This window comes from Hypanus sabinus, chromosome 12 (assembly GCF_030144855.1).
Source record: "Hypanus sabinus isolate sHypSab1 chromosome 12, sHypSab1.hap1, whole genome shotgun sequence".
Lineage (NCBI taxonomy): Eukaryota > Metazoa > Chordata > Chondrichthyes > Myliobatiformes > Dasyatidae > Hypanus > Hypanus sabinus.
Genome location: NC_082717.1, coordinates 70,173,553 through 70,193,231, shown reverse-complemented (window position 1 = coordinate 70,193,231; position 19,679 = coordinate 70,173,553). Strand labels below are relative to the sequence as shown.

At 39.3% G+C, this 19,679-nt stretch overlaps 1 protein-coding gene across 1 annotated transcript; it reads left to right on the top strand.

Moving 5' to 3' along the window:
* Positions 1-7,117: 7,117 nt before the first annotated feature.
* On the top strand, positions 7,118-16,842 carry LOC132402508 (otoraplin-like). The gene is made up of 5 exons (XM_059985361.1): positions 7,118-7,313; positions 8,869-9,008; positions 9,106-9,219; positions 11,374-11,478; positions 16,373-16,842. The coding sequence occupies exons 1-4, from the start codon at positions 7,265-7,267 to the stop codon at positions 11,377-11,379; spliced, it is 309 nt and encodes a 102-aa protein (XP_059841344.1). The 5' UTR covers positions 7,118-7,264; the 3' UTR covers positions 11,380-11,478; positions 16,373-16,842.
* Positions 16,843-19,679: the final 2,837 nt, after the last annotated feature.

The following is a 19,679-nucleotide window of genomic DNA, read 5'->3' as shown; positions in this document are numbered from 1 at the left end:
CTTTAATTACAAAAATAAACAGAACTATCTACCTTAAATACATACACAAACAACATATACACATTCACACATCTCGATTACTAAAGGAATGGAATACTCTGCCTTTATGGCAGGGAAGGCACTATAAAGCGAACCTGAGTGCATTAACTCTTATAAGGGCAAATGGGGAAGACATTGAAATGCTCATACAGCTCAGCGACAGCAGAGTAACAAGGCAATGTGTGTGTGTGTGTGTAGTGCCTTTATTGAGTGCTCCCTGTCACATTCTACAGTGCCTTTTTATTTGCCTGTTCTAGTTTACCTTTATTCATGAATTTTAAAATTCAGCACTCTACATTTGGCTGCATTAAATTTCATCAGGAATTGAGTACTTTACCAATAAGCTATGTCCTCCTGAAATCTGTCACTAACCTTATTTTTTACTATATTGCCATATGTCACATCACCTGCAACCTTTAATTTTGCCCTTGAACACCCATTCCAAGGTACTCCTAAAAACTCCAAAAGTCCTAATACTGATTCTGGGGAGAGTGGGCACACTCAATACTTTCCTAAAGTCTGGAAACAAAGCTTACCATCATTATCTTTTTGACCCACATTTCCAAAGTCCAAATAAATTTAAAAGCATTTGACTTCATTCACAAATTTGTAATATGGCACTTGCTATTTGAAACTTCAAGTACACAATATTAAATACAGTACCCTCAAACACTTACTTTGTTCAACATCTTTAACAATGGTTCACGTGTCATTACTTTCCATACTTGCAAGTTCAAAAAAATCTCTCGATAGTTGGGGATCCAGCAGATCAGCTGGCTATTGGCTTTTTTTTAACAAGTGGAATGAGTTGATTATGCGTATACATATTTGAGTGGAGGCACTTTTCAAAAATTGAGATGAGATTCTTTTGCATAGTTTTTAATGAGCAAAGAGCTTCCTGCTACCCAACATTATTCATCAGAAGTATGGAACTTTGGTTAATCCACAAAGTTACATTATTAATTCATAGAAACCTTAAAAAAGGGCAAAAGGAGCAATTACCAAATTTTGGAATCTATGTAATGAAGAGAGATTCAAAGAACAAGGCTAACAACATAAATGGGCATATATGGAAGGGTATTATTTTATACTTCATATTTATTGACATTTTGATAACATTAGTCAATGAAGGAAGCTTGACTTGTGGAAATGAAAATAATTTGTTACCCTAGAGAGATGTGTTGGGGTGCAGACATCTGCCAAAACCAGGAAATATGTCAAAAACCACTTTTAACATAAAGGTTGGAAGGATATCTAAGTAACAATAACAATAAGGATTATAATCATGAAGGAAAAGTAGTCATGGTAGTTGCTCAGTAGCAAATACCAGGAGCAATCTGATGCCAGAGTAAGCAATCTGAAAGTAATACACATGCAGGCAGGAAATAAAGACTTGAATTGTAACTCAAAACTTTCAAGGCTTTGGGTTGTCTCAAAGTACCTTACAAACAATGAAATATTTCTGACCCGTAGGGTTTTTTTGTCGTCTTCACCTTCTCCAGAGACATTCCCTTGAGAATGAGATGATTTGCTTCCATTTTGTTTTTCGGGTTCTGCGGTAATAAGGCTATTATGGAAACTGCATTACAGAAAGGGCAGGAGGTGTGAAACAGGACAGGCAGGTGGGTAGTTTGTGAGTGGTTGGCCTGTTGACTCAAGGTTTTCAATACCATTACAAATGCCTCTTTACTGCTTTCAACAGATATGAGCCAGAGACTCAGGGTGAATATTGCAATTCTTCTAGTTAAGTGGTATGTCTATCCTTGTTCCTTTTCCCTCTATTTGTCTAGTAATCTCTTTCTGTGACAGATCTCAGAATGAAGTGAGTTTTATATTAGGGTCATAGAGCGCTACAGTGCACTATGGATGGAGATATTCCCCCTCAGATTCCCCTTAAAGGTGATAGGTGACCTTTCACTCTAAACCTATCACCTCTAAATCCAGTCCCACCCAACCTGAGGGAAAAAACCTCAATTTTGTATACTGTACCTTGAAGGCAACACCCCCCCCCCCCCATTCTCCTATTCACCATTGAGTAAAGCCATATCCTATTACACCTTTCCCTATACCTCAGGTCCTCAGGCCCCATTAACATGTTTGTGAATTTTCTCTGCACTCTTTCAAGCCTATTGATATATTTCCTGTAGGTAGGTGACCAAAACTGCACGTAATGCTCCAAATTTGGTCTCACTAATATCCTATACAATTGCAACATAATATCCCAACTCTTTTACTCAGTGCCCAGATTTATGAAGGCCAATTGCCAAAAGCTCTCTTTACAACCCTATCTACCCGTGATGCCACCTTCAAGGAACTTTAGATCCAAATTTCCAGGCCACTTTGTTCCACCGCAACCACTCACTGCGTAAGTCTTACCCTGGTTTGTCCTCCCAAAGTGAGAACACTTCCCATTTTTCTGGATTAAATTCCATCTGCCAGTTTTCATCCCATTAGATGGTCCAGATCACTCTGCATGATTTGATGACCTCCTCACTGTCCACTGCACCCCCAGTTTAGGTGTCACCCAGAAATTTGCTGATCCAGTTTACCACATTAAAATTTTGATCCCGTTTACCACATTGTAGGATAATCAGCAGCAATTTATACACAGCAAGCATCTATAAATATTAATGCACTAATGATCAACGTTGGTGACAATGATATACAATGCCTAGGATGTGAGAGAAAGCTTCTCTGCTGTTTTTGAAAATAGTACATTGGGATCTTTTTACACTTATTAGAGAGAACAGTTAGAATATCAGTTTTATGCCTTATCCACAGGATCTCTGAGACTTGTATTTTCTCAATGCTGTAAGGAAGTCTAGGTTTTTCTGTTCAGATCTTTGAAGTGGGACTTAACCTTCCTCTGGAGTACCTCAGGGCATTTTTTTAGGTTAAAGGTGCTTTGTTAATACAAGATGTTGCTCTTGTTATTGCCATTGCCTGAATCCTCTCACCCGTATTTAGAAACAGACTTACAAAACTTGTCAGAAGGTCAGCGTATATTTAAAATCTAGGTCCCTTGGCAAATCACGACTGCAGATTCGATGTCGCAAATGCGATGTACAAATGCTCAACTAATTTAAATAGAACCAAGATTCTTTGGAATTACTTTTTTATGCTTCGGTTGGCAATATCCCCAAAGAAGATATTACAGGATATACACATTAGAGCAACAGCAATTTTTGCAGCAACTTTAACACAGTAAAGACCCCCCCCAATGTGCATTGAAAAGCATTACCAAAGAAAAATTAACACATGGGATATATTTATAAAAAGGTCAGAAAGAGCTAGTTTTCAGAGGCAACACGAGTGAATCTGCAAATGCTGGAAATAAATAAAAACACAAAATGCTGGCAGAACTCAGCAGGCCAGAGAGCATCTATGGGAGGAGGTAGTGATGATGTTTCGGGCCGAAACCCTTTGACCCTGATGAAGGGATTCGGCCCAAAACGTCGTCACTACCTCCTCCCATAGATGCTGTCTGGCCTGCTGAGTTCTGCCAGCATTTTGTGTTTTTAGTTTTGAGAGGCATGATTTTAGGAGTGTCTCAAAAAGGATTATAATGAGGACTATGAAGGTAAATCCTGAGTTTATGACCTATACACTAGAAAGATAACAGGGAGTTACATGAAGACAAAATGGTGGGGGGGGGGGCAATGAATAGAACTCCTGAAAAGAAGGAAGTTGTCTCTTTCACTATGGAGAGGGAAGCTCCATAATTAGTTGAGCATCACTAAGGGAGGAAGTAACAACAATTAGTGACCCTGGGCCAGTCTCTTCCCCTTCACCCATTTATAATTTTGATATTAATGATGCTGAACATCACTTTCAATTAATCAGTGAAATAATTCTAACATTAAAAAAGGGAGGTGTATCCGCTACAGTGGTAATGATTGTTGTAAAAATTCCAGTCAACCCTGGTGTTTGCAATGTGATGCCACGGCATTGACTTTTTACTGTAATTTGAAATAGTCAAGCAAGTCACTGTGTTCCAGAATATTTTGGAATAGGTGACAAATGTGTTTTTCCCCCTAGAAATAATCACTTTGTATGAATGTATAACGAAAACCCATAACAATCCTTCATTTGTTGTATGTTAGGAAAATAGGCACATCCTCAGAGACTCAGCTATAAGCAACCTTAGCTCATTAAAGCTATCCCAATACCTTGCTGTTGTAGCGGTGAGAACAGTAACTGGGGATGTGGATTGTGCTAATGTTACCACGGGCAAAACCTAGAAGGCAGTCTGATGTTTTCCAAATTTCAGGAACTTCACTAATTATGTTATAGTGTGCACCCATTGTTGTAAAAGAGAATTGGATTTAACTGTTAGACTTGTGGATAATCATTTTATTCTGTAATCAGGACCTAATTTGTTACCTAATTAAGTCTTCCTGTAGGCACCAATCTGTAGTTTTACTGGTGATCTTGTCAAAACAAAGCTGTACCAAATTCATGCTCAGGTAGATCAGCCTTGACTGGCCTCCAGGTGCACACCAGTTTTTTAATCAATCACCCATTATTTCGAACACCAACTCCATGTGGCCTTTCAGTTTGCTCCGACACACCTATGCTGCTGGAGAGAGGATCACTTAAGTAACTGGAAACAGAAGGCAGCAAAGTGCTGCCTCGTACCTTGAGTAAGCTGATTTCCAGTATATCTGTACAGAGTTAGCTTGCCCTCTCTATAAGTGAGAGGGTTTACTCTGGATACACTGGTTTTCTCCCAATCTCGAAGATCTGTTGATTTTTAGGTGAATTTTGTGATGTAAATTACACCGAGTGTATGTGGGCAGTAGGAGATTCATAGGGGATTTGATGTGTGTGTATAAATGAATAGATTATAGGGAACTAAATAGGAGAATGGGATTGATGGGATTGCTCTGTGATTTGACATAGATTCAATAGGTTAAATAGCCTCCTTTCATGTCTTAAGGAAATATGAGGAGCTCGTTGATATTGCATGAAGCAGGAATATGTAATTGGCAGTTCAATTCTTTTAACATAAATAACTAGCTTAACAGGGATTTCATAGAGTAATTTAGGATTCTTACACTGTGCTGACTTACCTAGCCTGAGAGATGCCAGGAAAGCTATATTTCAATGGAACAGGCTAGTTAATCCATTAAGTTAGCACTGATGTTTAAGCACCATGACATAGGCCTCACCTTAGTCTTTCAAAATATTTTATCTATTCTCTTTTCTCTTATGTATGTATTTTCTTTGGAAGGTATCTAGCTATTTGTTTCAAACATTTTCTGTTGTAAAGAGTTCCACATTCTTTAGCCATTCTCTGAATTAAGAACTTACTCCTCATTTTCCTGATTTGATCAGTCTCGGATTGGAGGTGCTGGGATTATATATAAAAAAAGCAGAAGTGGATGATATGACTTTAGTTCTCTCTGCCTTTCAGTACAATCATGGCTGATCTCTTTGTCCAATATCTTGTCTTCTTCTGATTACTTGGGCTTCCTTATCTTGAATGCTGCACATAATACTTGATGCTAAAGGAGAGCAAGTTTGGGCTTGTGATGATATTTCACAAGAACGAATATCCAACCAACACTGTCAGAGCATTTATAGAACAGCAGCCGCAAATAAGGTATAAGATGTGGGTTCCATTCCAGAACTGCACCCAGCCCAGGATGGCTTTCAGTAGCAGGCTGACTATAACTAACAGAGCTGAAAATTAGCCAATATAAATGCATTGAGTCGAAATGCATAAATGTAACTTCCTGACTTGGGTAAGGAGAAGCTTATTTGTCCTCTTGCGTTCTCTGTTTTCATAACTGTTCATGGAATCTTTGATTACAGCATCCAGATTACTTAATTCACAGTATCTGGTGCTCCCGATGCAACCTCCTCTATATTGGTGAAACCCAACATCGGTTGGGAGACAGCTTTGTCAAGCACCTTTGCTCTATCTGCAATCAAACAGAATTTCCTGGTAGCCAACCATTTCAATTCTAATCCTCATTTCCCTTCCAACAGGTTGGTCCATGGCCTCCTCTTTTGCAAAGATGAGGCCACTCTCTGGTTGGAAGAACAACACCTTATATTCTGTCTATGTAGCCTCCAACATAATGGCATGAACTTCAATGTCTCCAGCTTACAGTATTTTTTTTCTCCTTCCCTCTTCTTCATTTCCCCACTTCGGCCCACCTCTTACCCCTTCTCCTCAGCTGCCTATCACCACCCCCGGTGCCATTCCTCTTTCCCTTTCTCCAATGGTCCACACTCCTCTCCTATCAAGATTCTTTCTCCTCCAGCCCTTTACTCTCTCCATCTATCACCTCCCAACTTCTGACTTCATCCCTGCTCCCTCCCCCACCCACCTATCTTCATCCATCACCTTCTAGTTTGTACTCCTTCCCTCCCCTCCCCCCAACCTTCTTATTCCGACATCTTCCCTCTTCCTTTCAGTCCTGATGAAGGGTCTCAACCCAAAACATTGACTATTTTTTCATTTCCATAGATTCTGCCTGATCTGCTGATTTCTTCTGGCATTTTGTGTGTATTACTTAATTTAATCTACTTCACATGTTTAAATATATCTAAATATGTAGCTGTGAAATATTTCTGCTTTTCCAAGCAATTAGTACTACCATATTTACTTATGTAAGTACTTACTGCAAGGTATGAAAGCTGTTTGGATAAGTAACGTAGCCCGTGTTTCATTATGCAACTCACTCTCCACAATCCCGATTATGGTATTTCAGTTTCTGTGAATTTGCATTTGAAATTATTTTGATTAATGAAAATACTCACGGTGGTGGGAAGTTCCATCGTTGTGTTCCGGAATACGTACTGCCCAGTTACTAAAGTGCTGGGAAAATAAGCTACCATACCCATTTGATCCTCATACTGATTATCACTATAAATCTGCAACAGGGGAGCAAAGGTCACAATATGACTCATGAAGAGTCAATAAGTGGTCACTGAATTGTTTTAATTTTCTGAGTAAAGTAACTTTACTTACACTGCCTCAACTGTGGGGTTATTCTGCTGCAGGAAATTGAATCAGTGGCAAATGTTTATCTAGACATTTGGCTTCTGCTCCTGAGCCATTTGTTGGTCAGGAGAAATTTGATTCCAGCGACCTTAGCACACGAAGAGAAGGCAAAAAAACGTTACAAACTGCAAAACTAAAATGGCATAGATTGCCTGCCATCTATTCCCACTTCTGTTAATCGGATTGACACAAGTCGTAGGAGCAGATTACATGGACAAATTTGCACAGAAGAAGATGTGTGCTGATGAGGAATGTAGTTGTAAGTAAATTCTTCTGATTTTTGAGACCAGAAACCTAAAAATCTCTGTTTATGTATTTCCATTGATATTGTTAATACATTCCACACCCACCAGCTACTGCATTTATATTGTGCACACACACTTTAAGTATGCTTTTGCACTTTTTTAAAAACCTTTAAACTTGGCTTCTGTTGCTCTGGAATATTACATTGCTCCCCATTGACTTAAGGTATATGCAATCTCAGTCACTTAATATTGCTTCTTTAGCAAAATAAGGACACTTCCCTATTCAAACAATTGTTTCCTTTCTGCTGCTATTAATATGACAGTTCAAACTCAACAAAAGGGGCAAGTCTCAAAGTATGCCAGTGGGATCTTAACATTTGCCACATTATCTGTAATTGTTGTCACTTTGCATCAAGTGATCGTGTATAGTTATTGTCTACAAAGTTCAAGAGGGGGCTGCTTTCAGATATTTATTGCACTTCAAGGTGTTTGACAGTCTGCCCAGACATGATCAATTACAGCAATTGTTTCTTGACAGAATTTCACCTTTAATGATAAATCATTTCTACTTAGGATTTCCGTCACCCAAGAAGAGCAAGTTCTGCTCTTTAAAAAGAAATCCGAGTTTAACCCAGCTTGCACTGTGCAGATGTGGAGCATGTTCAGGTCTCACTACCAGCATTAGAAAATTGAGAAGTCAGGCTTCACTGATCTGTCACTGCAATTTTGCTTTTTGACAGTGCCATACTGACATTTTTAAAGAAAGGGCAAAGCAGATCAAATCCAGATTCTCAGATATTAGTTCTTGATGTTTTCTTAGCCTCTGTGTTTTATTAATCATGAGAGAAGGGCTTGTATCTGCAGAGCCTGTCATAATCTTTGGATATCCCAAAGCAATACTCTTGAAATGCAGTCATTGTTAAAGGGAATAATATGTGACAGCCAACTTATGTATAGCAAGCTCCCACAAACAGAAATGTTATATTGATCAGATAAACTGTTTCAGTGTTGTTATTTGGGAATCAGGTATTGACCAATAGACAAGGGAAAGTTTCTGTAGTTCTTTTCCAAAGTGGGTCCTCAGAATCTTTGATGTCCAGGTGGGATGTTGGTTTCACATTGCATTTTAAAGCCACTGATGTAGAAATTCACTCTCATTTGTTGCTAACAATTTCTCCAGCAGCTGCTGTGCGCTTCTCTATTTCTGCTTCTTAGTTCTATTGAAGTCAATGGATTTTGAGTACAAAACTCCAATATAGTGCAAGAAACAATTAGATCTTTCTACTCCACTACTGACAGTACAGTATTCCCCAGCACTGCTCAGGAATGCGAGGCTTTTCAGATTTTTGTTTTGTGCTCAAGTTGCTGGGGAAGGACTTGAATCCAAAACCCTATGATTCAGATATCAGATTTCCAACAACTGAGACATGGCTGACAGCCAGCACATTATTTTTTTTTCAGAGTTGGTAAGCTTTGCAAGCTATCAGTGCTTTCGTTTTATGCTGCAGCAAAGGAAAAGTATTTCCTCTGGAGAGCAGATCAATCAAAAAAAATAGTTTTGACTTTCAGATGTTATCTCAATTGGCCAGGTGGTTGATGGTTACAATGCACCAGACTGCAGATTTCTGAACCTTAAGGAAGGACAGTTACTATATGTGTACTCCAAACTGGTGCAAGAAGGTGAAAGTGGGGAGTTCTGGTCTGGCAGTGTAAGTAAAGTTACTTTACTCAGAAAACTAAAACAATTTAGTGACCACTTATTGACTCTTTATGCGTCATATTGTGACCTTTGCTCCCCTGTTGCAGATTTATAGTGATAATCAGTATGAGGATCAAATGGGTATGGTAGCTTATTTTCCCAGCACTTTAGTAACTGAGCAGTACGTATTCCGGAACACAACGATGGAACTTCCCACCACTGTGAGTATTTTCATTAATCAAAATAACTTCAAATGCAAATTCACAGAAACTGAAATACCAGTCTATGTTTGTAAGCACATCAGGCTTAAGTGCACGAGCAGCTGAGAACTGGACGGCATTGTAGTGTAATGGTCAGTGCATCGCTTTACACTACCAGCAACCCAGGTTCAATTTCCACTGCTGCCTGTAATGAGTTCATAGGTTCTCCCTGTGACCACACAGGTTTCCTCCCACAGTCCAAAGACATAAAGGTTGGTAGGTTAATTAGTCATTGTAAATTGCCCCGTGATTAGGTTGGGATAAAGTCCAGGGACTGTTGGGCTGTGTGGCTTGAAAGTCCAGAAGGGCCCGTTCCATGCTGTGTATTAATAAATAATACTCATAGCATTCAGGAGTAAAGATCTCTAAAGATTCTGAACTCTCTATAAAGCTTCTCATATCTTATTTAGTTGCAAGACAATGCACCCTAATTCTACACCTATCAATTATATTCAAAACCTTGCATGCTTCAGTGGAATCACCTCTAACTTCCAGAGAGTTTAGGACAATGTTACTCAATTTCTCCTCATTGGACAAACATCCAGTTAACTGAGTGAATCTGAACTACATTGTTCCAAGCTAATAATGGTTTTAGAAACCAAAACTACATGAGGTTTTGCCGCTGACTGGTGTAAAATTGTAAAGTCGAACTGTCATAAAATTGTAGAAAGACTCCCTTGCCTTGTACTTCAAACCCTTTGCAGTAAATATCCACAGAACAATTACTTTCTGATTGTTTGAGAAACGTTAGAAGCCCAAAGCCCCTTCCCCCTTTTGCAATAGTAAAAGCATCAACCCTTTCCCTTGTCCCACTTGCTTCTGCAAAAGCATCAACCTCCACCACCTACCATGCAAGCAATAGCAATCACCCAGAGGCCATGATTTGGAGTCGACCAAAAACTACTGTCCATCCCAAAAACTTCAACACCTCAACAGGCCCTTTCTCTCACTAATGAGGGAGAGAGATATTGCTCCAGCTAGACCAAGAAGGAAGTTTAACAGCTTGCTGTTTCGATATTACAATCTATAGTGTCGGTTCTTCAAGATCCCCCTACTTGAGAACCAGCAGACTCTCTCTCACCATCGAGAGGGAGAGTGAGAGAGATTGCTCAATGCAGAGGCCTCTTGACAGCTGCACCTTCTGTCTCAATGTTTCAATCTCCTGCGATGCTTCAGGCAGCGACATCAGCAAGGATCCACAGGGCTGCACCCCGAAGGTGCACAGCTTCCAAGAGGCTTCTAAAGATCCCAAAATGCTGGTCACTCAGTGAGTTCTGGGAGCGAGATCTCACCGCCCGTAAAGAACGTAATTTGAGCGCAGTTGTAGATCATGGACTTTCACAGCATCCCAGCCACCCTGAAAAGGAAAACAGAGACATGAGAGCAGGAGATTTAAAATGTTGCGCGGATGAACTGGAAGAAGTCGCCCAGGTCCGCAAAAGCCTCTGCTGCGATCTTTAGCTCCTCTTACTCCAGTGGTTTTCATATTCCATATTGTACTGCTGCTCTCTCACCTGTTCATGAAACTTGGTCAAATCCTCTTGTATAGTCTTAGCCTTAGCCACCTTTCCCACTTAACCCACCGAGATTAAGATGTGTGTTTTCAATCCACCCCAGGTACTCTTGCTAACTCTTCCTCCTCCTCCTATTTGCTAAATTTTATAATGTTACAGTAAAGCTTGTTTGTTGGGTTATTTTAGATTGGGTATTAAACCTTTGTCTAATGCTTGAACTTTAAAGCACTGAGCTGAGAACCTTTGAATAATAATACTCTGCATTCGCATTCTTTCCACCAAAGAGAATAGCCTCACATTTCCCCACATTATATGCTGTCTGTTACTTCCCTGCTGATTTACAGAAGCTGTATATATCCTCTGTCATATCCTCTCCACTTGCTTTTGTATTTTTATGAAGTTTTGCTCCAGCACATAGAGCCTTTTCATCCATGTCATTCATTTAGAATCTGTTTTCCCGATTTTCTGTATTCCATTTGTTATCCACTCCCTGCAAGGGTTTCTCTTTTTCAGATGCAGTGTGGGAGGTGGAGGTGACATTAGGGGCCTCTGTGCAACTATACAGTTGGGGAAGACTGATGGCTTTGCACTTTTATTATAGAGATAATCGACTGGTCAACTACCGGTTGGGAAACCAAGCACTATCTGGACAACATTCCTAGTTTTGGGCTTCAATGGCAAGCTCAAGGCAGGAATCATCTTTTGTGTGAGTGCCTACCTTTGTATTTGTCCCATAATATAACTATCAACACTCTAGGAGTCACCATTGACAAGAAAATTAATGTGGCTGCAAGAACCCATCAGAACTTGGCTGTTACATGTTGAGTGATCCAATTGCTGACTCTCCAAACCCTCGCCAACATCAATAACACATACGACCAGAAGATATAGGAGCAGAATTAGGCCATTTAGCTTATCAAGTCTGCTCTGCCATTTCATCTTGGCTGATCCATTTTCCCTCTCAGCCCCAATCTCCTGCCTTCCCTTATATACCTTATGCCCTGGCCAATCTAGAATCTGTCAGCCTCTGCCTTAAATATACTAAAGAGCTGGCCTCCACAGCTGCCAGTGGCAATGAATTCCATAGATTCACCAACTTCTGACTAAAGAAATTCCTTCTCATCTATGTTCTAAAAGGATGCCCTTCTATTTTGAGGCTGTATTGTCTGGTCTTAGACACTCCCACAATAGGAAATAGCTTCTTCACATCCACTCTATCAAAACCTTTCACCATTCAATAGGTTTCAAATGGGTCACCCCTCATTCTTCTGAATTCCAGTGAAAACAGGCCCAGAGCCATCAAACGCTCTTCATATGACAAGCCATGAAATCCTGGAATAAGTTTTGTGAACCTCCTTTGAGCTCTCTCCAGTTTCAGCCCATCCTTTCAAAGGGGCCCAAAACTGCACACAATACATCAAGTGAGGCCTCACCAGTGCTTTACAACGTCTCAACATTACATCCTTGATTTTATATTCTAGTCCTCTTGAAATAAATGCTATCATTGCTTTTGCTCCCCTCACTACAGACTCATTCTGCAAATTAACCTTCAGGAAATCCTACATAAGGACTCCTCTGATTTTTGTATTTTCTCTCCATTTAGAAATTAGTCAACTCTTTCATTTCTTCTACCAAGTTCATAACACATCCCAAAACTATATTCCATCTGCCATTTTTTGCCCATTCTCCTAATTTGTCTAAGTCCTCTGGAGGCTCTTTGCATCCTCAAAACTACCTGCCCCTCCACCTATCTTCATGTTGTCTGCAAACTTTGCAACAAAGCCATCAATTCAATTATTCAAATAATTGACATATAACGTAAAAAGAATCAGACCACTGTGGAAGAGCACTAGTCATCAGCAGCCAACCTGAAAAGATTTCCTTTATACCCACTCTTTGCCTCCTGCCAATCAGCCACTGCTTTATCCATGCTAGAATCTCTCCTGTAATACCATGGGCTTGTAGCTTGTTAAATAGCCTTAGATGTGGCATCTTGTCAAAGGCTTTCTGAAAATCCAAGTACACAACATCGACTGACTCTCCCCTGTCTAACCTGTTTGTAATTTCTTGAATGAATTCCAACAGATTAGTCAGGCAAGATTTTCCCTTGAGGAAATCATGCTGACTATGGCCTGTTTTATCATGTGATCCATGTACCCCAAAGCCATATCCTTAACAATCGACTCTGACATCTTCCCAACCACTGAGGTCAGACTAATTGGCCTATATTTTCTTTTTTTCTGCCTCTCTCCCTTCTTGAAGAATGAAAATATGCAATTTTTCAGCCTTCCAGAAGCATTCCAGAATCCAGTGATTCTTGAAAGATCATTACTAATTACTAATCATTACTAATGCCTCTACAATCTCTTCGGCAAACCTCTTTCAGAATCCATCTGTTCCAAATGCTTATCCATGTTTAGACCAGGGGTCGGCAACCCGCGGCTCTTTCATCTCTGTGCTGCGGCTCCCCGTGGTTTGTTAGTCTTTGAAATGTAATTCAAAATTTGAAGATTATGGTGATCTTGTACAATCTAAATAAAACATTGTGGAGACCCCATTTCCTGGCACATCCGAACCGGCTCACAATTAGCCACCGTTCCGGCTAAGGGAGATAGCCTACAGGGGTTTGTGAGTACGTGTCTTTTGGAGCATCCGCGCCCACGGGGACGGGTTGAGGGAGGCTTTAAAGCAAGGCTGTTTAGTTTGAATAAAGTTATCTTTGACTGCAGTGTCATTATTTTAGCACTGCGTGTAGCACACCGCTACCATTTTTTTATCGTTATTAATATACATCACCACTGCCAATGCCTGACACCCGCCAGTGCGCGCTTTCTTTTAATTCTTCGATCCAAGGTAGGCTAACTATGGAGTAACCTTCAACCCAACGTCTTTTTTTCGGAGTTCAAAATGTTTTTGTTGCATGCAGAAATGTAATTTCGTTTTCTCTGCAGGAGTTCATCAATTTCATAAATGCAACACATTATAGTTTGTTTATACATAGCATAAAGGCAAAAAAACCCATTGTATGCAGTGTTATTTCATTTTAAATGTCAAATGGGTTTTCTGGCTCCCAGTGTTTTCTTTTCTGTGGGAAATGGGTCCATATTGGCTCTTTCAGTGGTAAACGTTGCCGACCCCTGGTTTAGACTTTTCTGTTTCCCAAGCACCTTCTCTCTACTTATGGTAACTTCACACACTTCATGACCTCTGACACTCTGGAACTTCCACCATTCTGCAAAGGTTTTCCACGGTGAAAACTTATTTATTCAGTTTGCCCACAATTCAGCTGTCCCCGACTATTACCTCTCCAGTATCATTTTCCAGTGTTCCGATATCCACTCTTGCCTCTCCTTTACACTATATATCTGAAGAAACTTTTATCCTTTTCAATATGATTAGCTAGCTTCCATCTTTTCTTTCTTAATGACATTTTAGTTGCCTTCTGTTGGTTTGTAAAAGCTTCCCAATCCTCTAATTTCCCACTAATTTCTGCTCTACTACATGCTCTTTCTATGGCTTTTATGCTGGCTTTGACTTCCCTTGTTAGCCACGCCTGTGTCATCATGCCTTTAGAATACTTTTTCCTCTTTGTGATGTATCTATCCTGTGGCTTCCAAATTGCTTCCAGAAATTCCAGCCATTGCCACTGTGGTGTCATCTCTGCCAGTGTTTTTTTTCCAATCAATTCTAGCCAATTCCTCTTGTATGCCTCCAAGTTCTTTTACTCCACTGTACTAAGTCAGGAGTGTACAAAATTCTAAACACTTGCATGAGTGTAACTCAATGAAGGTTCAAGAATCTCTATAACATCCTGGCAAAGACCTGCACCCTGAAAAATTGCTTTCTGTGCCACTATCACATAGATAGATTCAATCTGCCACTCACTGGCACTTCATGTACTGTAGACAGGTTCTTCGGCACGGACAGAAGGAAGATCATCCTCCTACACTTCCCTTCCTTGCTGTGCAGCAGCTGTCAAAATCTGAGGGAGGCTGCATGATTAAAGAGCTTAGGACATGTAGCTCATCAACAGTAAATGAACCTTCACAGTACTGTAATGCAGTGCCTCCCCAGAAAAGAGTACATAGCTGTGTAATGAATCATGGGAGACTACATCCCTGTTCTGATTAAGTGCGTAGTGCCATCAATGGAGCCAGAAGAAAGAATATGTTAGCTTTGGAGAGGGTCCACAGGAGGTTCATGAGAATGATGCCAAGAATGAAAGGGTTAACACATACAGAGCACTTGATGGCTCTGGGCCTGTACCTGTTGGAGTTCAGGAGAATGTGACCTATCAAATGAAACCTATCAAATATTGAATGGCCTAGGTTGAATGGATGAGGAGAGGATGTTTCCTACAGTGGGAGAGTCTAGGACCAGAGGGCGCAGTCTCAAAATAGAAGAATGCCCCTATAGAACAGAGATGAGGAGAAATTTCTTTAGCCAAAGGGTAGTGAATCTGTGCAATTCATTGCCACAGATGGCTGTGGAGGCCAAGTCATTGGATATACTTAAAGTGGAAGTTGATGGAATCTTGATTAGTAGGGTGTCCGAGATTATGGAGAGAAGGTGGGAGAACTGAGTTGAAAAGTATCATAAATCAGCCATGATGGAATGGCAGCACAGACTCGATGGTCTGAATGACTGAATCCTCATCCTTTGTCTTATGGTGTTATTCATGCCAATTTATTACTCAAATCCATGCACTCTTATCTGGTGCAGTAATCTAATCTGTGAATTCTGTTGTATTGGTGCTTAGATACTTTTAAAAAAATTGGTAATGGCTTTGCTTTTGGAATTTGGGAACTGAATTTGAAAAAAATGATTGTGGCTACTGGTTTTGCATTACCACAGTAGCATATACTTTATACATGTTGTCCTTCCTGATGTTTAAATATAAATTCATAACATCTTTTGTTTTATTCAATATTTTATCTCTTTTCAGTATAAATTGAGGTTAATTTTTAGGTCAGCAATGAAACAAATGAATGGCTTCATGCAGTGAAAATGAGTTTGTTGGCTGTGAAAATAAATAAGCAAGTATTTTGATAAAGGACATTTAATTAAGACTAGTTAAGAAAAACTATAAAACAACAATCGTAATAAATATTATTAATGACTCTTTGAAATGTGACAGATTGCCTTCAATTGTGTGGAATTAAAAAAAATAAATTGAATTTTATTCTCCTTGGTCCTTGCCATGAGGTTTGCTCTCTAAGCTTGAAATTTAATGATTTACTCCAATAGATTCTGTAAGGTCTACAGTAGACATGCTATTAATCAGAAATAGACCTTGCATAATTATAAGAATATGTAACATACCAGGCCTTTACTATATGTTACCTATTTCTGAACTGTTCAATACAGTTCTAAAAATTGCTGATATTATTTATTCTGTACGGTCTTCTAAAAATCCTTTATTGCAACATACTTCTGTATTAAAGTTAATCAGACTCATGTGGGAAATGCATTGATTTTCCCTGTATAATGACCCTGGATTTTTCTTCTCCACTGATTGATGTATTATAATCACTATGGTTAAGTGTGTCATCTGTAATTGGTTTTGGAATCTGATGCATTCTATTTTAACTTTCCATCAGGCTATCGACTTCGACTGTGACTAATTCCAATGACCTACTCATCATACTGTGCAATCAAAGGAAAAAAATGCAGAACAAATTCAATTTAACTGAGAAGTTTGCTCAGTTTCTTGCAGCTAAAAGCATTAGATTTTTTAAAGAAATGTATAATGCTAAAGGCTGAAGACTAGTAGAGAAGACTATAAAGCCAATCTTTTTGGCCTTTCTGTGATTTTATTTACTTGTTTAACAAACCACGAGTAATACATTTATTTTGCCATTAGTTCAAACCATTCCGGTCAATGTTTTATCAAATATTCAGTTAATATGTAAGGCAGTTAATGTTTAAACATCTGTATAGGAACAACCAATGGATAAAACATTGCACTTGGAAAAGTTTCCTTTTTGAATGTTATCAGTTTTCTTAGAACTCTATCTGCTTGATTTCACATGGTTGGTCAGATAGATTAATTATACTTAGTGTTTCAAAAGCCTGCTGCAATGCAAACAAAATTAAAGCATATTTACTTTGCTAAATCCTCTTGTATGTATATATGTGGGTGTCTGTGTGTGCATGTATGTGTGTGCATATGTCTCTGTGGGAGGGGAAAGGGTCGGCTTTATCATGATGACTTGCAGGGAACAGATGGCTGCTGTCTGCCAATATGCTGTATACAAAGGTTGCTAATCTCCATCTATCATTAACATCTGACAATCTTTGCTTGTGAATGGAAACAGTTGATGACAACTGCGAAATAGTGAGTAAAGTGATAGTCTAGATTGCGCTGACAACCAGCAGATGGTTCTGAAGAGAAATAGTGACCAGCAATGTTCCAGGCTTGCAACATAAAAGTGTAGAACACACTGAAAGTCAGATACCTGTGCACTATTGAACAAGATGATAAATTTGTTTTATACTGAGATGATGGTCTGACTTGCCAACATTATACCAATCATGGCTGTAGTATCTGGTTCAACTCATACACTTACTATATATATATTTATAACAATGCTTTAAATTAATTTACAATTGGACCTGGTTTAAATGCATCATTATATTTTGTTATAGTTTTATTATTGAAACATTTTAAATTTTTCATTCAGCTGTTTCTGTATATTTTTTGATCATCAAGAATATACAGAAACAGAGGAAAAACCTTCCTGACAGCAGCAAACTGCTCGAATAAAAAGACTGGTGGATTATAAAAGCTGAGAGAGATGAATGGGAAGGTTTAGTGGTATCCAGCCAAATGCGGTTCTAACCTGTGACATGCATTAGGATGCCCAATTTGCACCGTGTGCGCAATTTCTTTGTGCAGGTGAGATCCAACTTTGTTTATGCCTCAGGTAACCAAATTTAACTATATATTGGGATCTTCCAGGAAATGGAAGGTTGTCATAGATCTCCTTCAGTAATTTATAATGTAATTATATAATTATGCTATCATACAATGGAACTTTTCACCTATGAACCAGAAATTCCTTTAAGTGAACAATACCTATACTCAATTTTAACCTGTGGCATCATCTCATATAAAACCAGAAAGTCTTAAGAACTCAGCAGGTCAATTAGCATCTGTGAAAGTTAAAGGTATAAATCAAGGATTTGGGTTGAGACCCTCAGCAGGACTGATGAGGGAACAGAAAAAAACTGCCAGTATATGGCACTATGGAGTGGGACAGTGGCTGCTGGAGATAGATTCTCATATTCATGCCATAATTGTTGTTATTCCTCTCTGTGCCTTTTGGTGCATCAGGCAGCAACCTTACCATTTCTTTAGCATTTGTCTGCTTCTTACGAGGCCGAGTTACTAGCTCAGCGCTCAACCCAGCACGGATGGAAAGCCTGCAATGAGCTGGCTGAATATGAACCCGGGGCCATTTGCCTTGAAGTCTGGTTCTGATGCCACTGCATCATGGGCTGGCTATTAACATCATAGAGAGGAGGGAAATTTCTTCAAAGTTGGCATACCTTAACTACACTAGGTGTATAATGCACTGATTGCAGCAAAAATGGTAAAATGCAAATCAAACAATACTGTTTATTTTGTTTCATTGATTTTCAATGGTTGCCTTTTTTGAAGTTTCTTGGGGTTTGGAACTGAATTCTACTTTATTGTGTTTTTTTTCCATGGTTTCATATGAAGTACATCACTTTTCAAGCCTTGAAATACATATGACACATATATACAAAATAATGGATACAGTTCATCACTCTGGAACACATACTTCTTGGAGAAGTTATGTTGGAGAGAAATGGGAATTTTGGCTGATTGTAAAAGTAAATTAACTTCTTTCTTACCTTATGTCAGTTCTCTAACAATGAAGTCAGTGGGGGAAAGAGCAGTCTCCAATCAAATTAACTATGTGTTAACAGAAAAATTGAGCTTAAAATAATTCATCATTGTAGGCTACAACAATGTAACACAGTGGTAATGTCAGTCACTATCCAATAAGGTTGCATTGGTGCTGAGAAATTGAACTGGAAGGTAACTTTACCGAGATTTCTCTATTATTATATCACAGCCCAGAGTGGAATTTTCTGTCCAAAATCACATCAAAAGCACCTCCTGTCGATTTCCACTCAGATGTGCACACTTATAGTTATCTGGCATAAATAGCTGGAGTCTAAGCTGTGATTTAAAGGTTCTACTGTGGAACAGGGTCAACAGAATCCCCGATAAAAGGAAAACACCTGGCAGGATTTCAGTAAGATATTAAGAACACCTCAGAGCTTCAGGTATCATTTCATTTCTGGATCCTTGTATATTTTTGAAAATGACACAACCAAACAACCAATATTCTGAGTTTATAAACAGCATAGCCTGAGACTGTTGGCATAAAAGAAACTGTAGACGCTGGTAGACTGGATCAACTCACACAAAATGCTGGAGGAACCAGCAGCGTTTAGGAGGGAAATGAACAGTTGATATTTCAGACCAAGATTTATCATCAGCACTGGAAAGAAAAAGGACAGAAGCCAATATAAAAGGGTAGGTGGAAAGGGTAGTCCCTATGGGTGATAGGTGAATCCAGGTGGGGAGAGGGTGAAGAGGATAATGTGAGAATCTGGTCGGTGATAGATGGGTAATGTAAAGCCTGAAGAAGAAATAATCTGGTACAGGGGACAATAGACTATGGAGTAAAGGGAGGAAGGTAAAGCTGATTGACAGGTCATGAGCAGAGGTGGGGGGGGGGGGGGCAGAAGAGAAGAGGTAATGGGACCACAGGGATAAGAGAAGATCAGGAAGGAGGAGACAGGGTTTGGAAAAATGGGAGTGGTTACCAGAAGATTGAGAAAATTGTTCATACCTTCAGATTGGAGACT

Bases quoted from the DNA above. Each gene is read 5' to 3' on its own strand.
- LOC132402508 (XM_059985361.1), top strand. From the start codon at position 7,265: ATGGACAAATTTGCACAGAAGAAGATGTGTGCTGATGAGGAATGTAGT. The intron at 7,314-8,868 runs GTAAGTAAATTC...TTTGACTTTCAG, and splicing joins TGCTGATGAGGAATGTAGTT to ATGTTATCTCAATTGGCCAG. The intron at 9,009-9,105 runs GTAAGTAAAGTT...CCCCTGTTGCAG, and splicing joins GGGAGTTCTGGTCTGGCAGT to ATTTATAGTGATAATCAGTA.